Source organism: Numenius arquata, chromosome 9, assembly GCF_964106895.1.
Source record: "Numenius arquata chromosome 9, bNumArq3.hap1.1, whole genome shotgun sequence".
In the NCBI taxonomy this organism is placed as follows: domain Eukaryota; kingdom Metazoa; phylum Chordata; class Aves; order Charadriiformes; family Scolopacidae; genus Numenius; species Numenius arquata.
The window spans coordinates 17,420,204-17,447,990 of NC_133584.1; the positions used below are offsets into that span (position 1 = coordinate 17,420,204).

At 39.5% G+C, this 27,787-nt stretch overlaps 1 protein-coding gene across 1 annotated transcript; it reads left to right on the forward strand.

Moving 5' to 3' along the window:
• The first annotated feature begins 652 nt into the window (after positions 1-652).
• Positions 653-27,621, forward strand: GK5 (glycerol kinase 5). The gene is made up of 16 exons (XM_074153765.1): positions 653-790; positions 1,853-1,946; positions 5,026-5,101; positions 5,519-5,612; positions 6,551-6,682; positions 8,208-8,283; positions 8,970-9,031; positions 9,120-9,193; positions 9,525-9,585; positions 10,740-10,866; positions 14,200-14,304; positions 17,483-17,568; positions 22,467-22,570; positions 23,798-23,857; positions 26,038-26,171; positions 27,485-27,621. Exons 1-16 carry the CDS (start codon positions 653-655, stop codon positions 27,619-27,621), a joined length of 1,560 nt encoding a protein of 519 aa, XP_074009866.1.
• Positions 27,622-27,787: the final 166 nt, after the last annotated feature.

A 27,787-nucleotide genomic window follows, 5' to 3' on the forward strand; every position in this document is an offset into this window, starting at 1 on the left:
GGATTGGATTCATTTGTTGCCTCAATATATGCTGCGTGAGGCTCATACAGGGACATTGCCCCAGACGTATTTCCCGCAGTAAATGTTGGTTGTTCCCAAACCCCAGCTCCTGGCTGACCCTTTCCTGTGCGATGGGGCTGGATGGAGAATGGGCTGTGGGTGGGATGGTGGCTCCGAGGCAGTTCTGGCACCATGAGGAGTATTCCCATTCTGTATTTTAGAAAAGCTTTACCAGTTTGGTGTTTAAAAGCCTTTTATGAGCATTTGCTGAAGTTATATAGAACATACGTTTGGTTTGGGTTTGGAGGTTTCGCTGTGCGTGTGTGTGTGTGCAATCCCGGTGCCGAGCTTGAAAAGGCGCCGTCGCTGCCGGGAATCCAGCCAGCCCCTCCCGTCAGGGCGCAGGTGCCGCCCGCCCCTCCCCTCCGCCGCTCTCCGCCCGCGGCCGCGGTTCCCGCCCCGCCGCCAGGCCGCGGCCTGCGGAGGCCGCGCCGAGGCCCGCCCCCGGCAGCGGCGGGCGCCACCTGCCAGCCCGGCGGCGCCTCCCGCCCCCCGCCGCCGCGCTCCCCGCGCCCATAGGCCGGCCGGGCGCCCGCCCCGCGGCGGGGCGGCGGTTTTCTGGCGGGCGGCGGCCGCCCGGCCGCACTCCGCGATGCCGTGCGGGCAGCAGGAAAGCGGCGGCGGCACGGCCCCCGGGCGGTTCGTGGTGGGGGTGGACGTGGGCAGCACGGTGGTGAAGTGCCACGTCTACGACCGGGCGGCCGCGGTCAGAGGCTCCAGCTGCAGGAAGGTGAGTCCGGGGCGGGGGACGGCGGCCTCGCCGGGACTGGGCGGGCGAGGGCAGCCCCAGGCGGCGTTCGCCTCAGGGCGCCCGCCAGCGGGGCCGGACGTGCCCGCGCTCCCCCGAGCGGTTTCGACCCGCGGGTCTCCAGGCCCCTCAGCGGGTCCCGCGGCCGGGCGGGGCTCACCCGGGCTTTTCACAGTGCGCGGGCACCCCCCGAGCCGGGCCGGAGGGAGGCGGCTTCCTCAGGCTCCCCTGACCGGCCGGGGTGGAACGGGACCTCCAGCCCCGCGGGGGCAGCGCGGCTGCATCCCCCCCCTCACCTCTCGGCGTTCGCTCCCGCCCGCTGGTCCCTGTTACCTTCGGTTTAGCCGCTCAGTGGCTAATCCCTCTCCGAACAAAACGGCTTCTGTTAGTAGGGCACCGCGGAGGCTGGCGTAGGGCTGGCATTTACACACGTCCCATTATGCGCTGTGTAAGGAGGGGTGGGGGGGAAGTTAACTTTGGAACGTGAATTTCAGGCTGCTTTTGGTTTGCCTGGCTTTTGATTTTGGGATCAAGGCGATTTTTAGAATTAACTATTTTATTATTAGCTGTGGCAATGAAATGATTGCAGTGAGGGAAAGCTTAAGACACGGGATGGGTTTTCAGAGGTGGAAGGGGATGCTCTGAGTGGAGCTGACCCTTCCCTGGAAGCCTGGCTGGCGGGTGCTCCCTGGCTTGCTGCGCTGCTGGCCCGCCGCTCAGAGGCCTCGACTCGGAGTTTAGCAGCACAGCTCTTCGAGAAACCTGGGTTCCAGTTCAGAGCCCCAACAGCTTATGGGTTTCCCCCGTTCCTGGGGGTTTGGGCTTCTTTATTCTCTCTGAACTGAGGAAGTCTTCTAGGGATCACACACCCACTTTCAACTGTGTTTTAAAAGCGGCAAGCACTGTTGTTTCTTCTGTTGCAGTAGATTCAGAAAACTAAGTACAAGAAAAAGCAAACCCAAATTTGTTTGGACAAACTATCACAAGAATGCTGTTTTTTGTGAAGTAGGGATCATAATGGTGCTGTGTGTCTTCTATTAATAGGTGGAATCACTTTATCCTCGTCCTGGCTGGGTTGAATTAGATCCGGAAGTGCTGTGGAGTCAGTTTGTCAGTGTAATAAAAGAGGCTGTACAAGGTAATGGCTTATAAAGTCTAAGAAGGTAATTAATTATTCATCAAAATTAGGAAAGCTAGTTAATTAGATAATAAGGTTATTTTTACTTATTTAAAAAGTACTGAAAATTCATCATTGAGCACAGATCTACAGCATACTTTAAGGCCTGTTCAATCATTACATAAAATAGAACTTTCAGTTACTTCTTTTCATTCTGTGGGGCCAGATTAGGATTGAGGGAGAAGTAGAAGCAGCGTTCATACTTGATTTGGATGTTAGTGACAGTTCCTTGTTGCTCCAGCTTTTTGTGTATGGATCCTTCCCCAGTGCCTGTCTTCCTTCCTCCAGATGCCTCTGTGTACAAACAGAGAGTAGGCTTGTTTCCTCCTCTGTTTCCCCACTGTTCTACTGCTGCTTGGTCTGTGTGGATGTGTCTATGAGAGAATAAAGTTAGGGTGCTGCATAGTTGTGCTGGCTCGGTTATAACCTGATACTCCCGCTTTTCCCATTCAAACTACGCACGGTTCTTACCATCTGATTTCTGTATTACTGTTCTTTTCTGTTTGTATTTTAGCCTAAAATTTCCTAGTACTCTGTGCACTATAACACCCGCAACTCCGTTTTCTGCCAAACTTCTGATGTGTTTTTTTCCCTCTCCTTTTCTGGATGCTGCTCTAACCGTGTACTTCCTCTCCACAACTCCCACAGCTTTCCCATTACACCAAAAGTAGCGTTCTGCGATCCAGCATGGATTACCTTCTGTGCCACTGTGACGCCATGGACCTGTCAACTGCACCCCAGCCCGCTTTCTTACAGTGCCCCAGCCTCCTTGTCACGTGTGCGTGTGTCGTACTCTTTCATTCAGTGCCTGAAGTTCCTCCTGTTCGGCTCCTCTTGTGGTTTGGTCTCCAAGCGTTGCTCTGCCTCCAAGCCTGGCTCACAGCAAAACTGCTCTTGTCTCTTCCTTTGGAAGGCAGCCTAGGGGACAGGGAAAGTAACTGTTGCCAGGTGTAAGCTGCAGATCGTTATTTTGGGCTCTTGGTCTGTTTTCTGAGCAGCCACAACTGTTTTGTCACAAGAATAGCGATGTCACCTCAACCCCTGAAGACCTTACTAGCTTCCTCCACTCCTATTCTGTGGAGCAAATCAGGAAGCAAGATGTTTCAGCTGGTTTTAAAAGGGGAAACTTTTCTTGTGGCCAAGCTGTGCGCGCTGTCGGCAAGTCATTTTTAAGTGGTTGTGTAACGTAAGTGAGCATAAGCCCACGCTGCTGTCAGAGGCAGCAGTCCCACCCTCCTTATTTACAAGGTTATTTCAAGTCCAGAGTGGTTTCCTGGGTCAAGTCCCTGTGCGGTTGTTTATGCCAGCGGAGTTTCACGAATATTTGTGTCAGCGCAAGAGAGGGTGTGGTACCAGGGGCAGGAATGACTCTCTGAAAGCAGAAAGAAGGCATGGGAGCACTTCGGTTTTACAGAACTTGTGGAGCTAAAACGTGACTGTGCACGAGTGGGTGAGCTGATGTAGTTCTGTACCACCTAAAGGTGGAAACCACACCTGGCTGCGTGGTCTCACTCCTCTCTCTCACTCTGGTACTGTTTCAACCTTTCCATGAGATGGCTTAGCTGAAAAATATCCGTGTTTGTGTTCTTTTTTTCTCTTTAATGGAAGTTAGCTCTACTCACGTAGGGGTCCAGGGAGCATGGCAGTTGACACAGGGAAAGTGGTGGGAGCATGCAGCTTGTGGAGATGGGGAGGAGTAACGCATGCTACTAATCTGTAGTGAGCTGCAGTACTACTGGTATGGCTTTGCCTTCAGTTTAGACCCAGCTGCTACTGAAAAAGAAATACTGCTGTTCTCAAGCTACCCACTCCCAGGTCCTCCTCCCATATGCTCTTGCTGCCAGCAGCTCTTGTGCAGGCAGTTGGAGCAGGTGGCTTTGCGAAAGCGCTGATTTAATTTTCAGCTGACTCAGGGCCTTGATACCACTGCCTGCATGAATGCAAAGACCAGTATAAGGGAAGGTGCAGAAGCATATAGAGACATCAGCGGAGCAAGACATGTCTTTTCTTTATGAAACCCCTTCTGTAATTGTCACTCAGAGGCTGTGTCAGTTACAGAGTCTGTAGTATATGCTTATGCAAATGAGTAACTTTGCGCATGAAAGTTAACATAAGAACATGCGTGAGCAGGACCTACTTAACCTGTGATTTGGTCAAGTAGTGGGATTGAGAGCCCTTCACAGAGTAGCAGTACTTTTAAACAAAATAGGTAGGCTGTCATTTAAGTGGAGCTTTTAGACTTACCTTTTTTTCACATGTATTGCTTCTGGAAGCATGCATGAGCTGAACAGAGCTGCTTTGAAAATACCTGTGGACATATTTATTTACCATTATATATATTAGAAAAAATGTTCTGTAACAGTTATTTGAAGGTAAAGTTTAAGAGCAAAATTGGGGTGTACACAAATGTACATTTTTATACTTCTAAATTTGAAGTACACTTTGCATTCAGTGATACATTGTTTAAGCAAATTTGTTACTCAGAATTTTGAAAGATTGCTTAAGGAATATAATATTTAAGGTGGGACATGTTATTATCAAAGTGATTTAAAAAATCATGCCATATTGACATTAATCTCTTTATTGCCTGTAGAATCAATCTAGTTTTGTTTCTTTGGGGAATTGCTTTCCGTAAGTTTGTGAAGATACTTCTGTTTGTGCTTTCGTTCACATTCCATGTGAAATGCACATTTTAATTGGTTATGCAGGCATGTGTAACCTGCCTGCCTGTCTCTGGGATTGTTGAAGTAAAGTATCAACAGGCCTTTCAGAAGGTGGAAAGGGTCAGCATGCCACAACTGCTTTTGTAAAATACATAGGTTTATTTACCTGCTCTGCAGTCAGTTGTCTGACTCAGAGTTCTGTAATACTTCACTGTTCTAGCCACTTAGTTGACCAGTCTGTAGAGATTTATTTTCTGTTAAATTATTAATTGCTTAAGTATTCCATAGGTTTTATAGTTATATTGGAAAAGTTGTGTTTGTGTTTGTTTCTCCTAAGAAATGCTTTTTTTTTGGTGTGGTTTTGTTTTCATCTTTAGCTGCAGGACTTCACATGAGGCAAATTGCTGGTCTTGGCATCTCAACGCAGAGAGCAACTTTCATTACGTGGCACAAGTATGTATACACTATGTAGTTTAAAATGAATTTGTATTCATAGACTGGATGGAAGTAACTGTAGAAGTGTCAAGTCACTACCTGAAAGTAACAAATGTCAGTCACTCATGTTCTCTTGTGTTTGCACAGCTACACAGTACAGCAGTTTAGAATGGTTTCAAACGTATGTCCTTTTTGTTTTGTTCTTACTACTTTGGAAAAGATAAATACATATGTATTTTTTAATTCCAGTAAGAAATCTCACTGAAAGTGTCCACATGCCTATTACTAATTCCTCAAATCCATCAGGAGGACACATGCTTATTTTAGGAATTGACCTAGTCTTAAGTGTCCTGATTTGAAATGGTGAATCATGGAATTTTTTGGCAGTGTATGTTCTTTAGTTTTAAATGGCGATGTTCAACTACTGTTTTTCAGGAGGACAGGGAAACCTTTTCATAATTTCATAAGTTGGCAGGACTTAAGAAGTGCTGAACTTGTGAACTCCTGGAATAAGTCCCTTCTGCTGAAGGTAAAAGCTGCTAAGCTAGATACTGCTTGGACGTACTAGAACTGTTTAATTTTCATGAAGAGTAAGAGCAATATATGAAATACTCTGTTAACACGTTAATATGATGTGCTATGGCCTAAAAACATTTAACTGAGCCAAGATAAGCATGGAAGATAGTATCAAGAAAAAATGCAGTGCCGATAGTGTGAAGGTAATTAATTATGGGAAAAGATATCTGTAGATCTAGCACTTTTTTCTTTTTTGTTGTATTAAATATTGCATGTTAACATTGCTAGAGCATAATTTTTGGATGTAGGCAGTTCTTGGTTGGCAGTGGTTTGTGGATTTTGTTTGTTAGGTTGGTTTTTTTAATGTACTCTTTGCTCAGATTTTCTATGGAAGTATATTTCATGCTGCTCATGGCTTGTGCTTCAGACCTTCAAAAAAGAAAGATTCTCTAAGTGGAAAAACTTAAATTACTTTTCCTGTAGGTGAAAGCTAACTAGCACATCCACAATAAGAAGTTGAATTCTTGGGTTTGCCACTGTGGTCTTTTGTGAATGAAAATTCGATTAATGATTTAATTTTGGTTGATCTAGTAGAATACGATTGAGCCTGTCTACTACAGGAGAACTTTCACTGGAAGTAACGCTGTCAGCCACATCACGTGTTGTGCTCATACAGGCGACCTGTCTTTGCGACACAGAGCAGTCTCTATCAGTGTGGCAGCACAAGTCAGTAGAAGACTTGCTTAGTGCAGGTGCTCTTTCCTGTGGTATTTGTTGTGGGAAGGCTATCTGTTCAAAACCTATGTAAGGATTCTCTAACAGAATTTTAGCTTTCTGAATTTCATCTCATGTCAGCAGTTTTCATCTGTGTTGTCATCCTTTAAAGATAATTGATCAGAAACCTTTAAAAGGAGAGATTAAAAATTAAGTAACTGTTTTCTTTTGAAACAGGTAATCCATGTTATTTTTACAGTGCTTCATTTCTTGACTGGGAATGATCGATATTTAGCACCAAGTTTTCTTACTTTTTCAACACAACAAACTTCTATGAAGTTGTCATGGGTTTTTAAAAACATACATGAGGTAAGCTGGAATGGGGAGAATAATAGCTTCCTTAAGTCATAATAATGGCTAGGGACTTAGGTTGGTTGTAACCTCTTCAGTTTATTCTTGCTTGTTCTTTTCCTCAGAACCAGAATGAAAGACTTCTGTCTGTGTTAGTGTTCAAAGCCTGGCTACCTAAATATCTACTCATATTTATACAACTTTTCCATCTGATTCTGGAAATGAGTAGTAGTAAAAAGTTTTCTTCATGCACCTCATTTCACTTCATATAATTACATAGTTAGTAATTGTACTTTGTTTTAAAGTTGTTTGCGCTCTGGTTTTGCATGACAGTTATATTTATTTTCAACTGGCACTCTTCACTTTTCACTCTGCATTATTCCAGATTTGACAGTTTCACAAATAATATCATACTGAACAACCAAACACTGTAATTTATTGTGCATTTTGTTGTAAATTGGAAAATACACATAAAAAAAGTTGTGCTGAAATAATCTAATGCGCTAATGAGCACTGAGCTATTTGTTGCTGTATTCTTTGCTCTAATCCTTACCCTTTGCCTTGTTTCTTCCTGTTGTGCTTACAACTTTAGTCATCTTATTTTCTGTGTTAATTTTCAAATTATTTTTGAAGAAAGTGGTTATCATCCACTTCTACACGGTGTAAAGAAACCCTGAAATCTTCTGAGTTTTGTCTGGTATTTTCTGTCACAAAACTAACTGTTGAGAAGGTCAAGTATAATTTTTTACTGACGTGTTTTGGTTGGACCTGTTGAAGATGTGAGGTGTGCATTTGGAGGATTATAGAATTGAAGGTTATGCGGCTGCTGAGGTTTTCAGTGCGAGATGAGTGTTCTCCCACATTTTGTCAGCCGCTGATATTTAAAATAATGTGACTATCAAACCAAGACACTCAAAAAGCCCAGGCTTTTAATTACAGAGAATAATGTATTCCATCGTGTTTTTAGTGAATTAGTTCGTATGTTCTTTTTCTGAATTCTGTAGTTGTACACAGTATCAGTTAGTAGAAATTAGATGGAACCTGAATTTCCCATTTTAAAGGGGAAGAAAATCCCACGGAAAATAACATTTTGAACTCTTTACAGAAGACATAAACCAGAAAACACTGGTTCTTCTTTATTGTTCTCGAGCACATATTTTAAAATACACTTATTTATTCTATTTCTGCTCATTTTTTATTTAAGTGCAGTATGCAGGACTTCGTTTTCTTTATTCAGCACTGCTATAATTATGACTACAAAGTTTCCCTTCTTAAGGCTCTGATGCCACCGCAGTAGAAGATTAATTGCTTTTCTTTCCTTAGCAGGAACTATAAGAAACTGCTTATTCTTTGCTAGGAGCATGAACTGTAGGATACAGCTGACTTGCCCTTTTTTAAGAAATGTTGGCAATCAGAAACTTGTTTTCTGGGGATGTTATCATTAATCACAAAGAAAATGAGAAAAAGAATCGGGAACTATATTCGTCTTCATTGTACCCAGTTGTAAAAACTTTTTTTTGTATGTATGTATATTTGTTCCCAGGCTGAAGAAGCTGCCAGAAAAAATAACTGCTGCTTTGGAACAGTTGACACATGGTTACTGTATAGATTGACTAAAGGTGAATGTTACAGTTCCTCTTAAAAATTAATCAAACATACTGGAATCAAAGCAATGATGTTCATGACTGTTATTGATATATCCTAGAATGCAAATACTTTTTTGACAATTTGTGCTTTTTTTTAAGAATTAATGAATACTGTAATATATTTATTGTTTTTTAAAAAAAAAATAGCTTCTTAATTAATTCTTTTTTGGGCCTACCTGGAGGTGTAGTCAGAAAGGGAAATAATTATTCAGTGTAATCAGCCTTTTAAGCATTTAAAATTTAAAGAGGACTAAAGAAACGAATTGGCCTTGATTGAAGAAAAGTACCTGCGAAAGAAAAAGAACACAGAATTGTTACAAATCTGGAAGAATTGCAAGTTTCTGTCCAGAGGACTGATGCCTGAGCAATTGAATAGATTATGATAGAGAGTGATGCTGTCAGTGTGGTACATGTTGTGAAAGGTACCCGCTCTCTTCTGGGCAGTTTCATGAGGGTAAAATAAGGTAATTAATGTATACACATTATAGGGAGTGGCAGGTGAAGTTTGTATGTTCATTGTATTATTATGACTTTGCTTAGAGGCACTCAGTTTGTATTTCATTGCAGTCACTGAAATGTTTAAAGAAAAAGTGTGTTTAAAATTACTCTTAAATATTTGGGTATCTAAAATCTTACTTTGTTCTCTTTTTTTATGATAGGTTCTGTGTATGCTACGGATTACTCAAATGCCAGTTCTACAGGCATTTTTGAACCCTTTACCGTATGTGCTGTTCTGAAAAACTGTTGTTGTTCTTTATTGTGCTTCTGAGAGAGTTGCTGACATTTTTACTTTTCCCGTATTATTTCAGAAATGTTGGAACCCCACTTTGTGTAATTTACTTTCCATTCCAATGTCTATTTATCCTCCAGTGAAAGACACAAGGTAACTATGAAGGCATATTTGCAAGAATATGACACCTATTAAATTAATTGCCTTTAGAAAATATTACATAATCTGCACAGACAAATTAATATACAAATACACATCAAAAATTTGTTTTTTTAGATGCAGATGTACTTTTTTAACTCTACACCCGAACTTTATTTTTACTATCAGTATTTCTTAAAATGATAGTTTTAATGCTTTCTTTAAAATAAATTGGTAGCATTATGTTTCATATGTGATGCAGACCCAGGCCTTAAACATTTAGATTTCATTTTAACAAAAAGGTTAATTTAGTGTTGTGATGTTTCTTCATAACATTTGTTTTAAGCTTCAACTTCGGATCAGCTGACTCTGAAATATTTGGGGCACCTATTCCAATAATGGCAGTGGTGAGTGAAAATGTTTTCTTACTTAAATTTGTGTATTTGTACCTATATTATTTTTATGTAGCTTGGATTTAATACTTGTCTGTTTAGTAAGTATACTCTATTGCTTCTCTACAACTTAACTGCATTAGAATTGGTTGTTGAACTTTTGTCCAAAAACTCAATTTTCAACCTTATGGGGAAAGGGGAGAAGAGGAAAGGGAAGGGATTTCTAAAGGTTGAGGTCCATGAAGGTCAGATGACAAAATGATTAAGCACTGAATGTAGGACTTAAAAAGAGTGAGTTCTGTTCTAAGCTTTCATAACGTCTCTCTCTGGCTTTAAAATCAGTTTTTATATAGAAAGTTGTGCAATGGGGTCCATCCTGGCTTGGCTTCAGTAAGACTCCACACAAAAGTAAGAGTATTTGTTAACAGAACCACTTGTGGTAAACTTTATTTCTTTTTTCAGTAAAAGCAAATGAAGAATAACATGTTCTCTCCTCAGTAGTTAGGATTTGGATAAGAAAACCCCCATTATTTTTGTAAAGTGATGACTTGCAGAAAAATATGCTTGAATTGAGCTACATGGCAAAAATGTCATCTAGCTAACACAAATTTCTAAATTTAAAGACTTGTAGACTCAATTTATCTGTAAATCTACTGTTTCATCAAGGCACAAGCATAAAATGCATTTAAGAACCATCATCGTTGTTGGAAAAACTGAGCATGGAATAATTTGTCACAGGAGGGTTGGCAGAGAAAAAGGAAAATGAGACCTCAAAACTTCAACTTAGTATTTGGGGGAAGAGGAATTCAAGGCAAACGACTCTGTTTTGCTCCCTGGGATTGCAAATGCCCTCTTTATCCTTATCAAATACTAAACCATAAAATATTTCTTCTGTTTCCGTAACATTTTTCAGTGTTGCAAGCAGTACTACAGACCTTCACATTATGTCTGAACCTGGTGTAATTTGATTCTAGTGATAAATCTGACTGCTGGAATGGCCTGCAAATACTTAAGCAATTGTATGAGAGTCCTCTCTTAATGCTTAATTCCTTTGTGAATGGTTATTTGTATACAGAATGCTGATGTGTTTGCAGTATTGTGAAGTCCAGCAACATCGCAGGTTGGTGGCTGGTAGCTAATTTGCCATATTGTTTTTGTTGGTGTGGCAGGTGGCTGACCAGCAGTCAGCTATGTTTGGAGAATGCTGCTTTCACCCAGGAGATGTTAAACTCACCATGGGAACGGGTGGTTTCTGGAATGTGAATACTGGAGAGCATCTCTTTGCGTCGCGGAGAGGTAAGAGAGTGAAAATTTGGATTTAGAGTATTTCACATTACTTGACAACTGTTAACGATGAGGGTATGAAAAGGGATAAAAGAAGGCTTTGCTTTTCCTTCTGTCTTTAGCTGTAGAAAGAACAGCTTGAAAGTGTTTTCAGAACAGAAGACTGGAAATTTTTCATTAGAAGTGTAGATCTTTGTTATTCTGAAATATGCTTCTCCAGAAGAGAATTTAAATAACATGACTAGTAATTACATCTGCTACCTGCATCCCTCCTTGTTGGTTTGTTTGTTGTTTTTTTTTTTCACCTAATGTTCTTGATGGCAGTATAATACAGTACAGGGATGATGAAAAGGGGGATTGGTCCTCTGGCTTCTGGGACCAAAATGTTCCAGTGGATCACTGGAAGTTCCTCCTCTTGAGCCCTTATGCTTTGAAATACCTGTAGTGAGATAATACAGGATTAGCAATTATTGGTTTTCTTTTAAAATACTAGAAGTGGGCTCCCCAATATGTTTCTAGTGTTTAAACCTTCGTTGTTCTGAACATTTGTGGTTTGTTAAGCTTGTTTATTTGTCATAGATGGCTATTTGTCAACAGAGCAACAGATGATACTGAAGTAAATTTGCCTGCACAGTCTCTCTCTCTGTCGTATTTTTAAGGCGTTACTAATTTCGGGAAGCCTACAATTTACAATGGGAGGGGGTGGGACTGAGGAGGGAGGACAGTGTTGTGCTAAGGAGGCTTTTACCAGCTCAAGTCTGGAAGGGCCTCAGCAAATACAGAAGGTGTGTCAGAACTGAATAGCATGGACGTTGAATTCCCTGTGAATGCAAATGCTTTTTTGGCTAATTAGTGATGTTGTTATGGTGGTACTTTTACTTAAGAAATCAGATGTATGTAGCCTTTGAAAAGTAATAGCAAAAACAAGCTGTAAGGTTTTTCCTTTTTTTTTCTTTTTTTAAAAATATATGGCTGTTGTGATCTGATAGGAGTTGAAATCTTCAAGGCAGTGCAACTTTTACTGCTTTAGGCTGTTATTTATGTTAAAATTATTTTCCCTATGTTCGTTGCCTGTCGTGTGGTATGGTTAGTAGGACAACTTAGGTGCCTCGCTTTCTCATACCCTGGGCATGAGACGCAATGTGTTCAATCTTTAAAGTTGACATATGTATTTAAGACTGCAAGATGAATCCCTACAGCATCCTTGTGTGAGCTATTCATTAGCTGCTGTTCTAGTTTCTGATCTACATTTAATTGCTATATATGACAGTTTAAAAAAAAAAGAAAAAAAGTTCCTCTGAGAACAGCACCTCTCACAATTCAGTGGTGGAAACATGTTGTATAGATTTTAATTCTACCTCTCTGGCAGTCTGATAGTACATAAGAACTGTGGTCATGCCAAGTGTCTTGTTGATCTCTTCCCTAGAGGTAGGTTATTTTACACTACTAGAGTTTCTGGTGTGTCCACCTTTAGGAAGCCACCTGAAGGAGTTCTCTGTCCCTAATTAGCTGTCCTTCTCTAGGACTTTTGGCTCAATGAATTGTTTGGTCTTGTTTTCACCTTCGGTAGAAAATAAAGATTGTACAGGAGACCTGCAGCAAGGATCTGGAGATATATATATATCACCTTTTCCTTTCAAGAGACAAATAGAAACTTTAATCTAAATAGGTCCTGCTAATTGTCTTCCCTTGTAAGCACCAGTGTGCCTCCAGCACTAACCAAGTTTCTGCAATTTCACTAGTGGTACCATGCCGCTGTTTCGCACACAGGCAAGCAAACTGGATATGATTCTGTGAAAGACATTTGTATATCAACAACGTTACCTTGAGAAACTAGAGACAATCTCTAGATCCTTCTGATGCTTTTCTGGTCATACAGTTATTGGGACTCATTTGCCTTTGTTGCATTACCTGCAATCTCTGAGTCCTGAGCAGGGTCCCATAAGGTCTGGGTGCTTTCTTCACTCCAACAGTTACGGTACTTGGGTTGGGTGAACTTTTTATTGCAGTGGCCACTGAGTGCTTAGGTTCTTATCGTGTGACCTGAAAAACCATTTGTCGAGCTGCGGTGCTAGAGAACATCTACCGTTCAGCTAGATAACAAAGTCTTTTTTGGTTTAGCATTAAAAGCAGTACTCCAGAGGACTTTTGTGCTATGTTCTTGCTAATACAGATATCAAACAAGAATGTCTTTGTGTTCACAGTGACAGTTTTAAGTATTATATCTCTCTTTTCTTTGTTAAGATTTCAACATATCCAAGGGGGAGTGGAGGGCAAAGGGGAGAGCAAACCATTAGGTTTATCCTCATTATTGGCTGTTCATGTAATAGTATCTTCAAGCAGACAGCTCTTTGAAATATGCTGTACTGTGCTTTCAAATAAACTAATAGTGTTTGCTCTGTGTATTTCTGGCTTTCTTCTTAGAGATAAGGAAAAAAAAACATTCAAAGTCACTGAATGTTTTTTTTTTTGAGTCACTCGAAAGCCAAAACTGTTTGGTGGAAATCATAACTTCCTGCAAATTCCACCATGTAAACCATAGAAGTGCTAATCTTTTGTAGTTACAGACAAGGTATGTCTCCAGATATTTTTAATGAGTTTGGATGTTTCTTTTGTTGTTTATATTAGGCAAACGTACAGATAAAATGTACAGTTAACTGGCAGTAGCCTTTGTTGGTGACAAGGATGGGCTAATTGTGAAATGTGGTTTCTTTTTTGCCTTTTATGTGAGGAAGCATTGCATATTGAAAAAGGAATAAAAAAGTATATTGCTTTCATCCTATTCTGTGAATATGATCTATGTTCTAAGTTTGTGTTGCCTTTGCGGTTTTTTTGTGAATGTCTGTTTTAATGTTTGTGCTTCCCATCTGAAATCCCAACCTTCATGTTTTATGTTTTGGGGAAGTAAATTCTGACTGACTTTTTGAAACCATTGGGGAAAATTAGATAGATTGAAAACAAATAGGAAAACATTGACAAATTCTTAAGTGTATACAATCTCTTATCATTTGAAAATATAAATGCAAATAGTTCTTCTCTTTAGCTTAAGGGGGGGGTTGTGATTTGATAGTGAATTTTTTAGGTTAACTTTGATTTAACAAACTGTTGTTCCAGTTTAGTTCCTGTTTAGTAATTCCATTACTAAATTTTTAATTGATGTTTAAAAAACCAGTGATGGTTTTTGAGCTTTAATTCTGCAAAGGAATTGAATAGAAACTAACTCTTTTTTTTTTTGTTTGGTTTTTTTAAGTTGTGTTTATTTTGGGGGTGTGTGCTTGTATATGTTTTCCTGTAAACATTTAATTTAACTAGGTATTTTGTTGTGTTTTGTGGAAAATCATTAAGGTCTGTATCCACTGATCGGTTGGAAGATTGGGGAAGAAATTGTTTACTTAACTGAAGGCTCTATGTCAGACACTGGCACCGCCATAAAATGGGCTCAGGATATAAGTAAGTAGTTCTTTGGTTTTATGGAGGGTAAAATATATTACTACATAAGAGGTTTCAGTTACGTTACTGGGTCTGAGTTTGTAACCCATAATTGAAGAAACAAGCCTACATGTTTTGGATGAGCGGAAAATACACAGTCTCATTAGTAGGTTCTCTGCTGAGTGAGTTTACTGCAGGAAGTTTGATTTGCACAATCATCTCATCAGACTCTGCCTCTCAGACCCTCCTACCCACGTAGGCCTTTGTTTTCCTGGAACATTTTGCTCCTCACTTGCTTTCTCTTGGGCACGGCAAACTTCCTGATGCCTTCTTTTGTTTTGTTTTGTTGGATTTTTTTAAGCTGATATCCAGACTTGGAGATAAGGAGACCTGCCTGCAGTTAGATGTGTGCTGCTTAGGGTGTTGGGACTTGAATTTTCAGTTGTGGAGAAGCACAGCAATTGACTACTAATTACTAGCATGATTGTAAATGCAGTGTTCCCATAAACAGTTGCTGTAATGCTTTTGAGAGATCTCTAGCTGTATATCTCAGAACTGATAACAGGTTTGAGTTATATGAAAATTATGTGGAGAACTTTAAATGTAAAGGTGTTGAGTGTGTTGCTTCACATAGAAGTAACGTGGCTTTTGGCTGTGACTTATGTAATGGAAAGGCATTCCAGGTTAATAAAAGGCTAAGAAAAGTACTAGGTCTCTAGTAGTTGATGTTAAAAACCACTGATTGTTTATAGGACAACATTTCTGAGTGTTCTAATAAACTATTTATTTGGTTTACTTAGAAATTTGGTACACCAGAGTGCAAAAAAGGAACTAGTGTCTCAAACTTTGGGTTATCTGGGGAAGGTTTTCCTGAAGTGTAGCTCGCCACGAAGTTCCACATTTCTTGAATATGTCAACTTCTGGTGCATATGTGCATATACACGCTCATGTATGTGCCCTTAAGGCTTAAGTATGACTCAGATTGGTCCTCAGGTCTTCATCATTCAACATTTGACTGAACCTAGAGAATAACAGCCACTAATCTTTTGAGGAAATTATTCAATACACAGTTTGGTGCGGCAGATAAAAATATCAGTGGTACATGTATAAGCTTGCTACTTTAAATTCCATACTTAAAATGGATACTTATCATAGAATCAGAACGGTTTGGGCTGGAAGGGGACCTTAAAGATCATCTAGTTCCAACCCCCCTGCCATGGGGGGAGGGACACCGCCCACTAGACCAAGTTGCTCAAAGCCCCATCCAGCCTGGCCTTGAAAACTTCCAGGGATGGGGCATCCACAGCTTCTCTGGGCAACCTGTGCCAGTGTCTCACCACCCTCTCAGTAAAGAATTTCTTCCTAATATCTAATCTAAATCTCCCCTCTTTCAGTTTAAAACTGTTACCCCTTGTCCTATCACTGCACTCCCTGAAAGAGTCCCTTCCAGTCTTTCTTGTAGACCCCCTTTAGGTACTGGAAGGCTGCTGTAAGGTCTCCCTGGAGCCTTCTCTTCTCCAGGCTGAACAGCCCCAACTCTCTCAGCCTGTCTTCATAGGGGAGGTGCTCCACCTCTCTGATCATCTTCATGGCCCACCTCTTGCTCCAACTGGTCGATGTCCTCCTTCTGTTGAGAGCCCCAGGGCTGGACACAGTACTCCAAGTGGGGTCTCCATATGGAATTTATCTGTACTTAAAATGGATATTATTGGTGTATGCAGAGCAATTGTATAAAGGGTTTTTAGCTAGCCAGTAGTGAAACGGGCATCCCCTACAGTTGTTACCACAGGCAAAAATTGGGGAAGTTTTAGAGGGAGATTAAAAAACAGGCGTGCTGCTATGAACTCTCTAATAAGCAAGACCTTTATTTTCTGGAAATATGATCACAGAGAAGCAGAATTCAGAAACTTGCCAGCTTTATGAATAAAGAGAAGGGTAAAACTTTTGCTCTACAGAAGGAGTTGGGCTAAAACACAAGGTAAGCTAATGCCTCAGTAAGGATGGGGATGCTCAACATGGATGAAAATGAAACCTGTAATACTGGAAAAGGTTTGGAAATAGGAGTTTCTGCAGCAAGACAAACTTAATTTAATGAGCTTCTTTTAGTGGGATCAGATCACTTCTGAGAATTTTGAAAAAGTAGTATGTGGAAGATCAAGGTGAAGTCAATCTTACTTGATTTTTTCATTTTTTGTCCTGACATAGAGGTATTATATATAGTTCAGTAGTAGCAAATACAACAAGAAGGAAAAGATGTAATTTAGGTTTATTAGTCTGGGCACAGTAGAATTCAAAACTTTCAAACAAATTTATGAAGGTTACGAAGGTAAATTGAATCTCCTGGTGAGTTACTAAGATGGGTGTTTCGAAGATAGATTGAGCTAGATTAACCTCATTTATCTTTTATGGGAAAATTTACTTTTTACACAAGAAAAAGCAATATCTGTCATTTACAGGAGACATCTAGTCTTCTGTAAAAACATGTTATGTGGCTACGTAAGGACATTATTAGTTAAAACTAAGAAGATGGGTGTTACTACAAGGATGTTGTACCACATGCAGTTGCGTGTGGGTAAAGAACAAGCTAAAGAGGGATGTCTGTAGAGTTGTGAAAGGATTTGTTGTCCGGCTAGACAAAGAATAAAAGTAGCATCTATCAAAGAGGTGATATTAGGACCTACCTTATTTATATTAGTGTCAGTCGCTTGTAAAAATATTAAGGGTGCTGATGAAATATGATGGGTATTAAGGACTGTCTCTGTAGTCATTTGACGCTTGTGCTGACGATAAAAACATCTTTTGGGGAAAAAAACATTTTTTATGTTATGCAAATCTAAGTTTTTAGCATACTTAGGGTGCCATTGTTAGCATTCTCAATTACCATTTATGTCTATTTGAAAAGCAAATGACCTTTTACAGGATGTGAAAATTAAAAGGCTATAGCATAAAAGGATCTTCTTATCTGTTAAATTTAGTCGTCGTCTTATCTGTTAAATTTAGTCTTCATCTGAATAGGATTTTTTTTTTATTTAATGTGACCAATGGACATGACATACGGGAGAAGTGTTCGTTTCCCCTGGAACGTGTATTTCGAGAATATTACCAAAGGAAATAGTCTAGCTCTAGATTTTTGTATCTTAGTAATATATGAAGAAATTGGAGTAAATAATAAAAGCATATGACTTATGCATCTTTACAGATCTTTTCACCAATGTAGATGAAACAGAAAAAATGGCACGGAGTATTGTTGATTCTCAAGGCGTTTGTTTTGTTCCAGGTTTTCAGGTAAAATTATTATTATTAATATAACTGAGAATATAATTTTAATAACCCAGTTAAAATTTCAACTTTTACATGTTTAAATGTAGTAACGTTCATCTTAGCACAGTGTTTATTCTGTACTGCTCAGGTTCTTAATCTCTGTCCCTCACCACAACATATGAAGATCCCTGTCATGTGAGAATGCTTAAACAATACTCCCCCATGAGAAAAACCCTACAAAATAGGAAAATTACTTCCGTTTTGCAGATGGAGACCTGGGGGATGGATAAACTAAATGACTTGCCCACAGTGTCTCAGGCAGAGCCTGCAGAGGCAGAAACTGATCCCATAGCTTTTCTGCCATATGCAAAGCACCGTTCTAAAATAATTCATTTTATTCTGCCTCTTTTCAAGACGTAGGCTGCAATTCATCAGAATATTTAACCGTCCTTAAATATGAGCAAGATTGAAGCATATTGTTATGAAAAGCAAAGATAGTAATATTTAGACACTTCTTTGATATGCAGATTTTAATCTGAATTAGATTTTTCCCTTTAAAATAGGGTTTGTGCCTTGTTGCTAAGCTCAGTGTGTATAGCAAGAAGTTCCTGGCATTTGTTCTCCACTTTAGTCCCCTCCATTTCCCAGTAGCTTGCTTTCACCTTTCTATGCAAGGAACTTCCTGCAATTATTTGGGACACAAGCTCTATGTTCTTTCTCCTTGCTTTCCATTTATGCTAGAGACCTGTGTATCCTCATGTCTGTCCTTTCCATCTCTGATTTCATGATCCCTCCTGAGTTTCATTACAGATGTGAGTTACTGTTCCTGTGCAGAAGCAGCAACAAGGGTGATATTGATACTGCAGTTCAGTCCAGCATATTAGTCTAGACTGGAATTGATGGGAATTCCAGTTAATACATTAAATGACAAGCTGTGATAGCTGGGGAGCTGACATACTGCCAGTTCACCTACAAAGCAGTTGCTTCCAGTATGGGTTTGACGGTTGGTCGTAATAGTTTATAATTTGTCACTGCAAAATATGACAGAGCTGCAAGTCAGACCTCTTGGTCGAACCTTCATACAGAATGATTTGCGAATGTAGCCGTTGCCAGCTTAGGGACTGTGACGAGTCCCCCCAAAACTTTTTCATCTAGTTACGCCACTTTCCTAAATAATAGGAGATAATCTGACTAAAGCACACTTAGAGCAGCATAGCTGTTTCTATGTTTCTGTTTCTATTGTCAATGAGAAAAAAAATATATATCTTCACAGAACTTTGTTTTTCTAATCAATATTGCTGTCCAGGAGAAAGTCTTCGGTGTAGCCCTGGTCTCCAAGTTGTCATTTGGAATATTAGCATTAGAAACTGTATTGAATGGATGAACTAGGCAAGATGAAGGGAACGCTGTTGCTGTGCTGTGGGTGTTGAATAACATCTGCCATCAGCTGGTTCTTTGGTGCATAGACATATGTTTGAACCTCTCAGGTGTTCAAAAGTTACTGTGTTACCCAAACAAAGAAAAGCCATTGAGATGAAAACAGCATTCTTTCTCTTCTTTTGTCTTTCGGTTTTTTTCCTCAAAAATCACCACCTTCTCTTTTCTCTTAGAAGTCTTAGAGAGTATTTTGTTAGCTTGAGTACATACATTTTAGGTCTATATGGAATGTTTTTGACAGCTCATCTCTCTGTGTTGGTCCCAAAGTGCATTTTATTTTAATCTTCATTGGTCTACCATACTTGGTTTGATCATTTCCAGGACTAGTTTTTTTTTCTAAAGAAATTTAATCTTTTTAAACTTACCTTTGTTGAGTCCTGTATGTTAATGGAACAAGGCAAAGAAAAATTTCATTTCTTCCATAGGTAGCCCAGCTACCTTCTCTCAAACAGCTGGTCAAATAATTATATTTATGTTTAGGGGTGTAAAGCTTGATTATGCTGAGATGCTTCCATTTAGCATTTACTGTGAGTAATTGTCCTGTGAATAAGCAAATGTTGAGCCATGCCAAATTTCAGTATTTGCAGACAGGAATCCTGAGGTATACAAATGTTAGTCTGAATCTTTTTCAAACCTTTAATTCTATTAATATTCAAGTTCTAGAGATGTAGGTAAAACCTCTTTTTTGGTTGGTTGGTTTTTGGTTTGCTTTGTGGGTTTGTCTCCCCCTTGCCGTCTTGACACTGTCTCCAGAAAGAACCCCAGCTAGCTTGGTAAACACTGATTCAGTCTCTTTTTCCCTAATTCTAGTATTCCCAGTCCAAATTTAGAAGCTGTACTTAGAAAACTGAATGGATTTCTCTTTAACTGTGACATCTAGTTACCACTAATAGTACCCACCGATGTGAATTTCTTTGCCCTTTAAAAAGCCTTGCTTATTTCAGTGGAAGGTGCTTAGCTGGTAGACTCACAGTAGCAGAATCTGTATCAATTTAGAAACCGAGTGGATTAAATGGTATGAAAAGGGATGTGGACAGAGTTGAACACTTCTGGGACTGCAGCGCATCTGCTGAGCTTCACTGGCTAGATGCTCACACAAAGGGATTGCATGGTAGTGTTTCTTACGCCTCAAAATGATAGCGGTTAGGGAGGGTTCTTACGAAGCCCATATGTTCATTTACTACACAAAGTAAAATGTTGCTCTACCCGTCTGTGTTGAGGCAATAAGAACAAGTTTCTTTCTTACTGGATTCTACTGCTGTGATGAAGTGCACTGAGAGGAGCATCATTATAAAAGTGTATTTGAAATTGGGTGAATGTATACATTAGTCATTTTTCCCTTACTCATTCTGCTAGAAACATGGGTTTCCAGGCATAATTTGCTGTGGTTAGTAGTAAGAGGAAAAACTTAAGACTCTTCATTGGGGTGTGTACATATAGATGCTTCTTGCTTTTTTTTCTGACAATTAAGTCTTAAGGTACTCACCCTTATGTAGAATACGAGTCTATGCTTTTCAGTCTATTATCTTGTATATGAAAATGTGTGAACTTGGAAGCCATGGATCTTTATTATGCTACTGGGCTGGACTGGTGGTTCCATTGTTAGAAAGGGAAGGGTACCTGTACATGGGGGGGGGGGGGGAAAAAAAGAATATTTTCTTTTACTGTAATGCAGAAGTTTCTTCTATTTAGGAACTTTTGCAAAATGACAGTTTTCCTTTTGGCTGTACATACCTATTGATATGTATTTTTTTTTTAACATGTTAGTTTTTCTTACTTTATAAATATGCAAGTATGTATCTTATAAGCATGAAATTCAAACTACTGGTAAGTGTTGTCATAATTGATATTTAGCACAGTACAACTGGAAAGGATTTCAAGGACATAGGGTGTATCATCAGCAAGTTCGCAGATGACACCAAGTTAAGCAGGAGTGTTGATTCCCAGGAGGATAGGGAAGCTCTACAGAGAGACCTAGATAGATTGGATCATTGGGCCAACATCAATGGTATGAGTTTCAACAAGGGCAAGTGCCAGGTTCTGCACTTGGGCCACGATAACCCCAAGCAGCGCTACAGGCTTGGGGAAACGTGGCTGGAAAGCTGCCTGGAAGAAAGAGACCTGGGCGTTCTAATTGACAAGCGGCTGAATATGAGCCGGCAGTGTGCCCAGGTGGCCAAGAAAGCCAACGGCATCCTGGCTTGTATTAGAAATAGCGTGACCAGCAGAAGTAGGGAGGTGATTGTGCCCCTGTACTCAGCACTGGTGAGGCCACACCTCGAGTATTGTGTCCAGTTTTGGGCACCTCAATACAAGAGAGATATCGAGGTGCTGGAGCGGGTGCAGAGGAGGGCAACGAAGCTGGTGAACGGCCTGGAAAACAAGTCATGTGAGGAGCGGTTGAAGGAGCTGGGACTGTTTAGTATGAGGAAGAGGAGGCTGAGGGGAGACCTCATCACTCTCTACAACTACTTGAAAGGACACTGTAGAGAGGTTGGTGCTGGTCTCTTCACACAGGTAACTAATGACAGAACGAGAGGGAATGTCTTCACGCTCCAACAGGGTAGGTTTAGACTGAACATTAGGAAAGAATTTTTCACAGAAAGAGTGGTCGGGCATTGGAATAGGCTGCCCAGGGAGGTGGTTGAGTCACTATCCCTGGATGTGTTTAAGAGCCGTTTAGATGTGGTGTTGGGGGATATGTTATAGGGGAGAACTTTGTAGAGTAGGGTGGATGGTTGGACTCGATGATCCCAAGGGTCTCTTCCAACCTAGACAATTCTATGATTCTATGATTTTTTCAATTTTAAAATTACTGTCTACACTGAAAATAAAATTTAACATTGTCACAAACTAGGCATGGACCAGCAAACTAATATTTTGTGATAAAGTTCATCAGAGGAGTGGAGAGGAGATCCGTCAGTCAATCCTCCAGTTCTGCAAGAAGAAACAGACAACTTAGTGACCATTAGAATTTCAGTTGGACTCTGTTTATCAGTGTCACTGAAAACAGGCTGTAGTATAAACTAATAAAAAGTGTTACCATTCTTTTCAGTGTGTTACTTTCGAAATTCAGTTCATCTTTTTTTCACCAGTTTGGGATTGTTTAAAAAAAAAAAAAAACCCAAAACAAAACGTGTGCATGAAATCTTGCTAGGGAACAGCAGTGTTAGTGTGCCCTGTCCTGGACACTTAAAGTGTACGCTATATATATTTTGAAGAGAAGTCATACAGATTAGTGTTATTCAGTATTTCAGATTTGGAAGAAGTCACCTAAACATTTTTCCTGTTGAGAGAAGCTATTTAAACTGTTCGCTGAGTCAGTTAAAATAACACTATCTACCTCTTACATATTGTTTTCAATTTTCTTCTTTCACTATGCTGCCTGTAATTGTCGTAAGTTATTTTTTTCCTTACTATTTGACTCCTTTCTCAATAGCCCACAAATATAATTCACTGAACTCACGGTGAAATCTTTTCTGCAGATTTCTATGAATGACCCATATTTATGTGCCTCTTTCATGGGGCTGAAACCTTCCACTACCAGAAACCATCTTGTACGAGCTATATTGGAATCTGTAGCTTTCAGGTACTGCTTATCTTGGTTTTATTTTCTTATGTTTGCTTTTATTTTGAGGAGGAGTGTTAAATGGATACATGGAGTTCTGCAGTTTGTAAAATACACTGTTACCGTCACTGTTACATTGAAAGGGAGTTTTAGTTGCATCCTTTTTTTTAATGCTTTAGGAATAAACTTGTGTATATTTATTAGTTCAGAGTTTTTGTTGTTAAGTAACCGCATATGGGTTCTTAAGTTACATTGTTTTCTGCACGTTCTAAAAATGTTTTCTGTTTAAACCTTGTCCTTACTCTGCTGACAGTGTTTTGTCAGAAGCTATAGCCTACTCCAGCTGTGTTTAAAGTATCCCTGAAGCTGTAAGTTTTATATTAGCTCTTTGGCTAAAGTTTGAATTTTTGGTGTTTCATAAATCACAGTAATAGGCATCTTAAAAATCTTTAAAGATGTGAATGGGTAATAAATTCCAGATCTAACTGTTGAGATTGGAGATATTACTGCTAGTTGCTGTACCACATCAGTAGCTCACTGTGGAACAGGGTGGTTCTGCCGTGGGAACCCACCCAGCCTGCCTTGAACTGAAGTCGAATATGGTTTGAGCCGGGCTCACGCTGCTCTGTGGCCAGTTTTGGGGCACCGGTACGATTCCTTCCATTGAGTCCCCAGCTCTGCTTTGAGCATACATTACATGCAGTAATTCGTGAACTGAAGCATGGGTCTCTTGAAAACAGGGATGTTGAGAATCTCATCTCATTCAAATACCTAGCTAGAAAGGGGTAGAGATCCTTCCTGTTTAGATTTTCTCCCATTAAATTTCAGAACAAGTCAAGCTTACAACCTTCAGAAGTTATCTTTAAAGAACAGCTGGATAAACTCGGATTAACACTGTCTCAGCGTACTTTCCTCACTCTAAACCACTTGTTACATCAATAATTACATCTTGTCTGTAGAATTCTATCATCAGTTTCAGGTGGGAATAAATGTGCTTTCTACAGTGACTTGCCATGGAATGGGCTGTAATTTAGCTGTACTTGTGCCTTTGTAATGATGTATAACAAAGACCAGTTTCGGTCTTTTTTTTTTTTTTAATTTATGCGTTTTGGAAACTTTTTCACTATTGCAGCAGTTCTGACACAACTGAGGCATTTTTTGCCTTGTATTTTATTTTCTGACTATGTAGATACTGGAAACACTTTATGGAATACATAATACTAAATTCAACTAAATATTTTTTTAAAGAAACAAACAGCTTTATGATATCATTGTGAAGAAGGTACGCATTCCTCTTCAAAGTATTCGGTAAGTTCCATGTAACTCTTAAACTTGATATGTGGGAGTTTGATTTAAATAGGTGTGAACTTTATTATGCATTTGATCTTACTGTAAAAATTCTGCTGCTAAGAAATGGATGACTACCAAGTCAAATGTTAATGTAACTTTAATAGTGGCAATAGAGACTACCCATGGAATGGTCAGTTATTAAACCATTGGCTTTGGTGATTTTCACTAGATAAGTAATGAATTGCTCTAATTTTTTTTTATTTTTTTTACTTTTAAAAAGCAAATTCATGTTTTCAGGTTGCACTAGAGTGTATATAGCAATGCTTTCTACAAAAGTCATTCTACACTTTATTATCATTCTTTATACTGAAATTTTTTGTGCCGAGTATGTCACAGGCTGAATATTTTTTTAAGACATCAGTTAAAACGATCTGTTTGTGAGGGAAAGAGGAAGAATATTTTTACAATTCAGTTGTTAAGAGGTTGGTTTTGCTTCAGTCTCTGAAGAAGCAAATCAAATTTGGTGAGATAACTGTGATCCTTACAATAGACTTTTCACTATGTCTGAGAAAAATTTAGCTGAATTCTGAGTTGGTGGAAAACTTAAGCTGCACACTTCGGTAGGTACTTCATTTGGATGCACCAGTTGTCTTAGAGCCTCAAAGCCCTGTCACGCTGAGAACGCTGTCCAAAATTTCTCCTTCTGGCAGCCAGGGGTCATCATGATACCATGGTCAAGAAGAGGCAAGAGGGTGTTCCTGTCCCTCTTGTGGCTTATGCCTGTGCAAAGGAAGAAGGAGACTGGCAGGCATGGAAACAGTTGAGAAATCAGGCTTTTGAGTAGTGGAAGAAAAGTGAAAGTACGAAGTGGGGGAAGGTAAAAGTTGCTGGTTTTCATCACGTACTGGGCAAGTGTTGGCAAAGATGAAGGAGCAGACAGCCTTGGGTATTTAATGAAGGGGAAAAGATGAAAAGTATTGGATTTTTCAATTCCTTAGGAAGCTTTTTTACATAGAAAATTGCATCCAAAATTTGGTGAAATTTCTGTCAAACTGAAAAATGGGAAGTATGGAAGTACTGCCTAGGGAACATTAGAATTCTGATCTCATTTACACTGCAATGTAAACTTAAATGGTGTAATCATGTTCTCTTTTATTCATTAATATGAAATTTCTGTATCAAGTAGTGATTTTAATAGTTAACTATGATCAGTAGCAATTCAGCTTGTGGATTAAGCAGTCAGGCAGTGTCTCCTGATTTCACTTTCAGAAACAGCCAGAATGTTTATGGAGAAGCTTGTGAGGCATCACGTAGTATAGAAGATTTCAGCTGGTGTATTTGAATTGAAGATTTCTAAGCAACCATTAAGTTTTATTATCCAACACTTTCTACAGTAATAAGCAGTAGATGTCTTTGCTGCAGCACATTTGATAGAACAAGAGCTCCATACCTGGCTGTTACTGGAGTCCAACAGCATAACGAACCAATCTATGACAACTCAAAAGATTGCTTTTTATTATAGTTGTTTGTTTTTGTTTGTTTGTTTGTTTGTTTTTTGCAAGAGTGATTACTTTGCACCACTAGTAATCACTCTCAAATTATTAAAGATCAGCATTGGTAAGTTCTAGTTTTCTCCATTAAAAGGGTCTCTGACATGATGCAATTAGGAATATAGATGGAAGCCTCATTCTCATCTTCCTCATAAAAGAAGCAAATGTGAAGGCTTTTTAACTAACTAGTACAAAGATTAGGTAGTGTCATGGTTTGGGTAATGAAAAAAGTACTTTTCCAGATCTGAGAACACTTGAAAGGGTTTGTTTAATGTAATGGTTTTGACTATTGTGATGTTGTGGAGATAACGATGTGAAGGTTCCATTACAAACCCTGACATTTCAACCAGGATGATGTATAGTTTTAGAAGACAGAACTTTCAAAGCTTCTGATAATGTGTCTGTCCTGTGTCCCTGTCTGTCTAACATTCCTCCCCCAGTTTATAGGCGTTTTTTTTTTTTTCTAGGCACTTTGTGCTGGCCTTTAAATTTGCCCATAAAACGAAAATGCATTTGTGCATGAGTAATAGGAAGATTTATGCATAGGTGTGAAACCCCAGAAGTTGTTTTCTGAAATTTTGGCAATAAGCATTTGATCTGAATGCATTTTATTATTTTTTTTAACTTTTTATTCCCTTCTCCCTATAGAGCTGATGGAGGTGTCAGTAATAATAGTTTTGTCATGCAGATGACTTCAGATTTAATTAATAAGAAAATAGAAAAACCTGCAAATGCAGACATGTCTAGTCTTGGTGCAGCTTTTCTAGCAGGCCTTGCTTCAGGTATGTATACATTAAAAGGGGTTTTGTTTTTCCTTTCATAATGCATGTTTGTAAATAAGGAAAAAAAAATCAGAAAAAAAACAGGGCATAACTTCAACTAATTATTAAAGCTCCCCAAACTTTAGCCATTTTTGTGGGAATTGAAGGTAAGTAGTGTTTATGTTTCTCTCGATAGTGCTTTGTACCCAGGTACTTGTATTTGGTGGACCAAAGAAACAAATTATATTGTCAAACATAAACCAAATCAAGGACCTTATTTGTATTTCTAACACAATGTCCCAACTTGCTGAGCAGCTGTATGCTAGTTTAGTTTCTATATATGAATAGCGGCAATGAGTTTAAAGTGAAAAGTGTCTGTGTGTATGTTTGTAAGATTCATTTACACTTAAGAAGGATATACCCCTAGAGAACGAAGAGGGGAACTCAGTCTTGCCGCCTCCTGCTTCCTTCCCCGGACGCTGCATCCCTTCCCGTGTTGGCGCTGCCCACAGCACGGCGCTCGGTGGGGATGGATCACGTGGCAAGGAAGCTGCTGCGCTTACGTGCAGCCCTGTCATTCCTACCGAAGCTGTGTCCTGTCGTCCATGAACCGAGTTTTTATTCTCTTAAGATTGTCGCAGAAATAAATACAATGGAAATACAAAATAAATTATTAACAGGAAAAAAATCCAGCTCTACTCACACAGATTTGTTGTGTATAATTAACCAGACTTAGAACTACGAACTGTCAATGGTTTTGCTTAATACACAGCTACAAAATATGTTTCTATTAACGTCATTAAATAGCTTTTTGTGTAAGTAACGCAACTGGAAGATAAAAACTATATGCTCAGGTAAGACTTATTCTGCAATTAAAACTAAGAAAGTCCTTGACAGACAAGAATAATTCAATAACATAAATTAATCTGAGTATGTAACACCAGCTGCTTTCTGCCATTTATGCATTTTTAAAGACAGTAGGAAAGCAACTAGAGCGAAGTCTTTGTTTCTGTGGCCCTTCTTTGAGAGGGACCTGTAGCCGAAAGCACAGTGTGGATGAAAGCGAAGGAACGTCACTGTACCAGAGCTGTTCCTTGGAAACCATCCCAGTTAAGCAGATGTGCTGTTGTCAGGATTCCAAACAAGTGGATGCTATTGGAAAGGAGTTCCACAATGTTAAAAATATGCTTCCCTCTGAGGGAGTTTTTGGTTGAGTAAAGAAAAGCTGTCATGATTTCTTACTGTGTTTCTGCTTTGGATCTCTTGGAAGTAAATTAAAACAACTCAAAAATAACATTTGCAGTTGAGCTTGAGAATGAGCTTTCTGTTTATAGGGTTTTGGACTGACAAAGAACAACTAAAGAAGCTAAGGCGAATAGAAGCAGTTTTTGAGCCCCAGAAGGACTCAGAGGAATACAAACCTGCTATGGATACCTGGCTACAAGCAATGAAACGCTCCCTGCACTGGTAGAAACTGGCATTTTAAGTATAGAAGAATTAAAAATTTTCAATTCATATTTATAAAATCTTCATATAAACAGGACACTAAAGAACATAACTGAAATTTGTTACCCTCCTGCTGCTAGATTACTTACCACACCATGATGAACCTTCATATCATCCCTATGACAGCTGTA